Here is an 8,000-nt window from a genome sequence, read left to right on the forward strand (position 1 = left end):
GACACACACACACACACACACACACACACAGACACGACACACAGACACACAACACACACACTCACTCACACTCATTTATGTAACGGAGTAGTCGATGTAACGTACAAGAGTAAGTCATATCATACGGCCTCTACCAGGCTTCGAGAGGTGACTGGAAAGAATAGAAATTGGCCAAAAAGAGAGATAGTATGCCCTCCAGCGGACCAACTCCCGTTATATTATCTCCATATTTGGCCGGTATGGCCACTTTCTAAAAACATCCAGTTGTACCAGAAAAATACATCGGACTTACGTCCACGATATGCCTGAGCGGATGGCGTTCAGCACCAAGGACAGGAACCTTTATTGTTGAAGTGGCACACGCATCCATTTGTTACTTGTAGGTTTCGTTGTTTTCTGTAGTTTGCTCTGCTTTTTTTTATGAAGTCAGTATGTATGTTCGGAAACTCAATTGAAGGAAATATCGGTAAACCATCTCAATAGAAAAAAAATTGGGGCCTTTGCATATTGTGTTACCTGTGATTCGACATTGAAGTTGTTCTGTAGCAATATCAACATGTCCGGCTCCAAACTATAATAAGGATCCATTGTCAACCTTCAGATTGACAATGCACTTAGTCCAACTGTAAACATATTATAAATAAAGACAATAAAGATAGTGTTTTGCTTTTTCCTTATATTCATACACTGAATCATTATGTGAGTTGGAAATCAACTGTAAACATATTATAAATAAAGACAATAAAGATAGTGTTTTGCTTTTTCCTTATATTCATACACTGAATCATTATGTGAGTTGGAAATCAACATACAGTGGCAGAAATATTCAGAACAAGCACAACAATGAGCAATTTATCATTACAAAGATATATTTATAATAGTTTCTGTGATGCAATTTGAACTGCGATTTCAATGTTGCAATGTAAGGACAACCATTTCTGCTTGCATTGCCTGCAAAGATACCTCAGATCTCTATCCAATAATTTCTGATTAGACTCTATTCAATACTATCTTGGCATCACAAAGACAAAATGGCACAAGCATACTCACTGATAACAGCAACTCAACTTCATATTAGCTTTTAACATGTCAGGTAAGAATATAATATTCCCACCATCACATGGAAGAAAGTAAACATAACTCAGCCATATTAGCTTGAATCCATTCCCACTGATCACTAGCTAACAATTCTCACATCCATATAAGAATTTCTCATCTTTCCAAGTTGCTGCTCGTGATTTCATAATTATCATGCTATATTTTACACAAATGTAATACAATGTATATATTATGGTTTAACCTTACTCCTATATTAATAATGGCTTATGTATTTATTATCTCACTGGAGAATATCAGAAAATAATTTCTAGTAATTTCAAGTGTCTAACTTTTAGCTTATTTCACACAATCTCTTTACATTTGTTTCGTATCAAACTTTTCATTCATCTTTAGCATCCAAAAGGTTGACAATTTCAACAAAAGTACAGAAATAGTACAGTCTTGCTTGCAACTTTGGTAACAGGATGCCCAGATTATCACAACACACAGGTGAGGGCCTGCATGCCCTATTCTGTAAGTCGTAATCCTGCCCTCTTAACCTTCGTAATCTGTAGGCAGCTGCCCAAAATCATCGTAATTCATAATCAGTACATTAGCCTTACATATAATTGTCCGTAATCAGCTCAGAGAACTTACGTAATCGGCAGCGTCAATTTTGCGTAATTTGTAATCACCCCCCCCCCCCATGCAGGCCCTCACAGGTCACTATGTTTATAATGACACCTATTAGTATCTTAGTCTACATGAATACGGCTCTTTTAAGCACAAAAATCTATAATATATCATTGATCCCTTGACCACACATTCTTCCCAATACTGCTATTGCTATCACTGGCCCATGCAAGATCTTCTTCAGCATTGCATGTGTGTCGGTAGGATGTACTGCACCTGCACAAAATCCGTAATGTATTGTGCATAGCAATTCTGCAAAACATTTCATTCTGGTTGTATTCATGTAGTATTTAAGGATCTTGTTTACAGTTTTGAAATGTGTTGTAAAAGATATTAATAATAATAATCATCTGCAATGATCAAAATTCTGTTTCAAACTTGACCAAACGTTCAAGAAGACCCGTGAAAAATCTGGGTTTCGCTCAGGTGCAGTATGTTCTGCCGACGTGCTTTCTTCTTCAGTGTTCCACAGCTGTCTCAAATATAGTCTCTCCTAAAGCCTGATGGCCCAGGGTTTGAAGCTTCCAGGTTCAGCTGCAGGGAACTACAAGGGAACAGCAGGAAAAGACATTGTTGAAAAACATGTACTGCTGTATACTTCTTGCAACCTAGCACTGACAATGTAACGCAGTTGTTTTACTCTTTAATGCAGCTAATCATAATGTACTTGGTATCAAAATTTGGGAATAAAAAAAACACACACTGCCAATGTAGTACAGGGAAAAGCTTTAACAAGGGCTTAGTTAATGTATTTTTGTGACTTTACTCAAGACATCAAAATGTAAAGAACAAGGACACAAGAACTTTGTGCCATGGTAAGCCTAACATTGAATCTGAAATGTTTTTATTCATGAATGAGTCCCATTGTGCTACAGCTAGAGAATGCTTGACGAAGACAAACCTTGAACAAGTTTAAAGTTAAAACATTTGGTCCAACACAAAAAAGTTCTCTCACCTAGAGCTTTTGACTAGTCACTCCGGTCTTCCTCAGTAGACTGACCCAGTGAGGCTTGTCACGTGGCTTCTAAGTTCTTTGAAGTGTGACGTTGCAGTCTACTAGATACCTTTGACCCAGTGATGATGTCACACAGTCACACTTCAAAGAAGCCACGTGACAAGCCTCACTGAGTCAGTTTACTGAGGAAGACCAGAGTGACTGGTCGAAAGCTCTAGGTGAGTGAACTTCTTTGTGTTAGATCAAAACGTTTAAGCATAAACATGTAACTACCAACTTTGTAACAAAACCATGAACAAGACTACGTCCCTACCTGTGCAGTAAACTGGTCCTGGCAGGCCATGTACAAGAAAACCTCCCTACCTGTGCAGTAAACTGGTCCTGGCAGGCCATGAACAAGAAAACCTCCCTACCTGTGCAGTAAACTGGTCCTGGCAGGCCATGAACAAGAAAATCTCCCTACCTGTGCAGTAAACTGGTCCTGGCAGGCCTTGTACAAGACTACGTCCCTACCTGTGCAGTAAACTGGTCCTGGCAGGCCATGAACAAGAAAACCTCCCTACCTGTGCAGTAAACTGGTCCTGGCAGGCCACGAACAAGACTACGTCCCTACCTGGGCAGTAAACTGTCCCTGGCAGGCCATGAACAAGAAAACCTCACTACCTGTGCAGTAAACTGGTCCTGGCAGGCCATGAACAAGACTACGTCCCTACCTGTACAGTAAACTGGTCCTGGCAGGCCATGAACAAGAAAACCTCCCTACCTGTGCAGTAAACTGGTCCTGGCAGGCAATGAACAAGACTACGTCCCTACCTGTGCAGTAAACTGGTCCTGGCAGGCCATGCGGATGCGCTCGGCCGTTGCGGGGCTGTCCAGGCGGAACGTGCCCTTCAGCCCCGCGTCCGCCCGGGCAGAGGAGACGGCGTCTTTGATGGCGAAGAAGACGGACGAGGCCAGGAAGAGCGGAGGCTCTCCTACAGCCTGGGGATGGAGGGATATCATCATCATCATCATCTAGGTTACCCCCAGATAACCCCACGAGGGGTGCCGTTAGGGGGGAAGAGGAGGTCAAGGCTAAGGCGGGCAGGCCGCCAGCCCGGCCCGGAACGACTCAACATTGGGAGCCATATCTACATAAATTCCTGAATATGGACAGGAGTTAGTGATGTTCAAACTTCAAACAGTTAGAAATGCTTCTGTCATGTCTGTAATTGTTGAATGCTGCAATGCTCGAACAAAACTATATATTACAGAAGTCTTGGGTGACTTGTCTTTGATCAACTTAATTTCTTACTACTCGGATTTCCTTTATTTCACCTTCCTTCCCAGTAAATTTCTGGCCGTAGATATTGGAGACTTAAGAAATTTAACTGGCAAGCAATTACACCACAGGGTGTCTGCTACAGCAACAATTACCATGGTGACAGCAGATTGGTCCAGGCAATAGACCTACATCTTGTATGTGTTTAAATAATGAAAAGAGGAAGAAACTGAAAAAACAATATATCTTTCCTTCTGCGAAGGTAAACGTAACAACCAGGCCTACCTTGGATGAGAAGATTGCCTTGTCGTTGGGCGCGCCTCTCAGCAGGGACACGTTGAGTTGGACGGGGATGTCGGCAAAGCCGGGAATCTTGTACATGCCGGGTCCTCGTGAGTACAGCACCCCATCAGGCGAGTAGACCTGCTCCTCCATGGTGAACAGGCCGTAGCCCTGCACAAACGCTCCCTCAATCTGGGGAAAAATTCAGCAGAGTTACTGCATCTCTTTTTCATAGGGCATAATCCGGCCTGTTTAGTCTTCGTAATAAGGCAGTCGCCGAAAACTAACGTAATTCATAATCAGTACATTAGCTGCAATGCATAATTTGTTCGTAATGCTCCTTCAATCTGGGGGACAATTCAGCAGTTACCAAAATCCATAAACAACTGTGACAAACAAGGTAACGCAAGAGAAATATCTAAATTAGCATAATGTTTGCCTAATCCCATTGTGTAGCCAACAAACTACTGCTCTGTTTATTTATTTATACCTAGTGGCCCTGGTACAACAGTTGTGTATCAGGAATGATAACTTACAAGTCATCAAACCACTAAACTATGGGCCATTGAGCCTGAAATAAACAATAAATAAACATCAGCTGAAAGACAGCAAACAGGTGCTCCGGGAAGAGTAGTGAAGTCAATATTAATAAATATAATGATTGTACTGCATGTCACTACAACCTGAAAAAATCAGGGTTGCCATTACAAATCGGGTGGCACCCAGGCTACTGTCACTATGAGACCGAAAGAAACAGATTATTTCAGACAGTTACAACAATTTCTCCATCCTTTCGTCATTTAGAAGATCACCAAAAAACTGCATTTCTACTAAGATCACAAAACCCACTAATTATGCAGAATGTGGGACACTGCATTCAAAGAAGAAGTCGAACCCCATAATAGCTTAAGCGTAGTAGTAGAGGTAGAAGTTTTTTTCCAGACAGTTGTTACGTGACCTGTCTCCTGTTACTGTATTGCAATAAGTATTACAATTATACTTGATTGTAAAAGCAATTAGCCTTCGGGCATGATTTTGCAAATAAAGTTCCTATCTTACTAATGGAGCCACAATATGCAATAAACCATATTCTACTCTTGATTCTCTCAACTTAAAAAAGAAAGGACTGGACAGTACTTCAATGAAAAGTATTCTGCCACCACCGTACCTGTCCAATGTCTATAGCAGGGTTCAGGCTGTCTCCCACGTCCATCACAATGTCTGTACGTAGAACCTGTTAATGTGTAAAACATTATAGAACATCTTATTAAGTTATCAGTGGAATTAAAGGTCAGAATGAAGAATAACTAATGTGTTATACGTCAATGAAGATTAGACATCCAGGTACAAATGGGATACACAAGTTGTGCAATACTGAAGCAGATAAAGATTTTGAAAACTGAAAAGTACTGACAGTTTTCAAAATCAATCCAGCTGTTGGGGTAACATCTCCTTGCATATCTTGTGTTTTAGTCAGTTGGACTCTTTTTAGGGGCCCACACCCGAGACTGAAGACATTTGTGACATGCATATCATCACAAACCGGTGTATAACTAGCAATGTGTGCCCGATGACTCTTTCTAAGGGCCCCGCACCCGACACTGAAGTAATTTTTAATCTTCATGATGTTACATGATGGTGTATGACATGACGACCCCAAGTTGTATCTATAAACACATTTCAGGGGAGCTCCCTGCAAGCCTTTTGTGTACATTACCAGTAGAGTAATTGATCTGTAATGTATTTGTACCTCCGGTATATGTTTCATTTAAAGACTCCAGGAAGAACAGCCTTTGTATTTGAATTGTATGAAAGCTCAAGGAGTCAATCAAGCATCCAAGTAAGTATTTGGTCATCAAGAGCCCGAGTGTTACCGTGTGGTCTCCTGTGAGGCAGTCAATCTCGACCTCTGACACGGCTGCTCCGTAGCAGAAGTAGTTAAAGGGTCTTCCTTCGTTCTTCTGCATGTCGTAATCTAGTCCTGGGGTCCTGAACAGACAACAATGTAAGTCTAAGATTTGCATCAGTCAAAGTGGACAAACATTCACAACAATGTAAATATGAAATGCCTTGAATCTGTATAGCCGGTATAACCGCCCTTTGGAATAACACATCAGCTTCTGTATCTGCGTAGCCAGCATAACCGCCCTTCGGCGTAACGCACCAGCTTCTGTATCTGTATAGCCGGTATAACCGCCCTTCCGTGTAACACACCTGCTTTTCAGGCACGCAGGTCAGTAGCATCTGGCTATATCACACGACACAACCTGTTACACCTAACCTTTGCAAATCTAACTGCAGGAGTTGTTCAAAACTATCAAGTGATGATGCCCCTACTGTACTTGGTGGCAACAAGTTCCACTCTACAAATATTATTACTTCTAGAAAAAAAGTCCCAGCCCACAGACCTGTAGAAGCCAGTGGCATGGCGACAGCTGGCTATAGTAAACTGAACAACCCGTTACACCTAAACGTTGCACGTCTAACAGTAAACATTATAAATTATGAAGCTATCAAGTGATGATGCTCCTACTGTACTTGGTAACAGCGAGTCTACAATTAGTTGTAGGGAAAAAGTCCCAGCCCACAGACCTGTAGAAGCCAGTGGCTGACAGACCGACTCTGTCGAAGTACGCCGCCCGCACCCAGTCCTCCCAGGAGCCTTTCCCCATGTACGGCTCCAGTCGCTGCAGGATGGTCTCACAGGCAAGCTGGGAAACAGGACATGGATCAAGCTGTATAGCACATGTAAGAAACAGGGAGAGCCAGTAAAAACCCCTCTGGTCCCTGGCCGAGGTTCGAACCCACGACCTCCTGGGCCCCAGTCAGACACTCCTTACCTCTCCGCTAAAAGGTCTAGACCCGTTTGCCGGATCTGTTGGTAGCGCCTATAAACCCCCCACTGTTACACTACTTTTACACACATAACACAGTGTCATTCCGAGGATGCACAGTCAAACCTGCCCAAGAAGGCCATCCAGGGGACCGAGGTAGAGTGGCCTTGGGTGGGTCGCTTATGCTTGCACTTAATAATGGAAAAAGACAAATTTTGGGGAGTGGGAAAATGTGGTTGTTATGGAAAGGTTGAAGAGGTGGCCACTTTGTCAGGTTTGACTGAACTTGTATACTGCAAGTCTACTGATCTACCGCCCATAATGACTAAATCAACTAAATAACTGCCTATGTGCTAGAATTGCTCTTTAGGTTTCTCATTCTATTAGACTGGGTTCCAACCTCTGTGCTTACTCTGTACTAGCCGCACTGTAGTAGCAAGCAACAGTAGGGAGCTTTCGGTAACTACGAACATGGAGGTAGAAAAATTTTTCTACCTCCATGCTACGAAGGATGGCACCTGGGCTATCATTCTAAAAGGCAAGAGACAAAACAAACTGTCCTCAGATCACACCTTGACTGCCATCCCGTTGAGATCTGAGCTGGCACTGGCAGCAGTTGGGGATGTGTTTGGTACGGTGTTGGTGCTGGTCTCGCTGATGTGGATTTTGGAGGTGGGGATCCTCAGCACCCTGCTGGCCACCTGCACCATCTTGGTGTGCAGACCCTGCCCCATCTCTGTTCCACCGTGGGTCAGCAGCACGGACCCGTCCGTGTACACGTGCACCAGGGCACCGGCCTGTTGGGGAGGCAAGACAGGAACATCACACATGCACCAGGGCACATCACACATGCACCAGGGCACATCACACGATGCACCAGGGCACATCACACATGCACCAGGGCACATCACACATGCACCAGGGCACATCACACGTG

General features: G+C 43.1%; 1 protein-coding gene across 1 annotated transcript in view; it reads right to left on the reverse strand.

The window, feature by feature from the left end:
* Window positions 1–750: 750 nt before the first annotated feature.
* LOC109484060 (xanthine dehydrogenase/oxidase-like) overlaps window positions 751–8,000 on the reverse strand; it is a 41,464-nt gene continuing 34,214 nt past the window's right edge. The window contains exons 29-35 of the mRNA XM_019787257.1: window positions 7,636–7,860; window positions 6,822–6,940; window positions 6,104–6,218; window positions 5,398–5,463; window positions 4,233–4,421; window positions 3,500–3,667; window positions 751–2,275 (exon numbers count right to left, since the gene is read on the reverse strand). Of these exons, the coding sequence (XP_019642816.1) occupies window positions 2,225–2,275; window positions 3,500–3,667; window positions 4,233–4,421; window positions 5,398–5,463; window positions 6,104–6,218; window positions 6,822–6,940; window positions 7,636–7,860 (933 nt within the window). The 3' untranslated portion in view covers window positions 751–2,224. The remainder of the gene's footprint in view (window positions 2,276–3,499; window positions 3,668–4,232; window positions 4,422–5,397; window positions 5,464–6,103; window positions 6,219–6,821; window positions 6,941–7,635; window positions 7,861–8,000) is intronic.

This window comes from Branchiostoma belcheri, unplaced genomic scaffold (assembly GCF_001625305.1).
Source record: "Branchiostoma belcheri isolate BF01 breed outbred unplaced genomic scaffold, Haploidv18h27 scaffold68, whole genome shotgun sequence".
Taxonomy (NCBI): domain Eukaryota; kingdom Metazoa; phylum Chordata; class Leptocardii; order Amphioxiformes; family Branchiostomatidae; genus Branchiostoma; species Branchiostoma belcheri.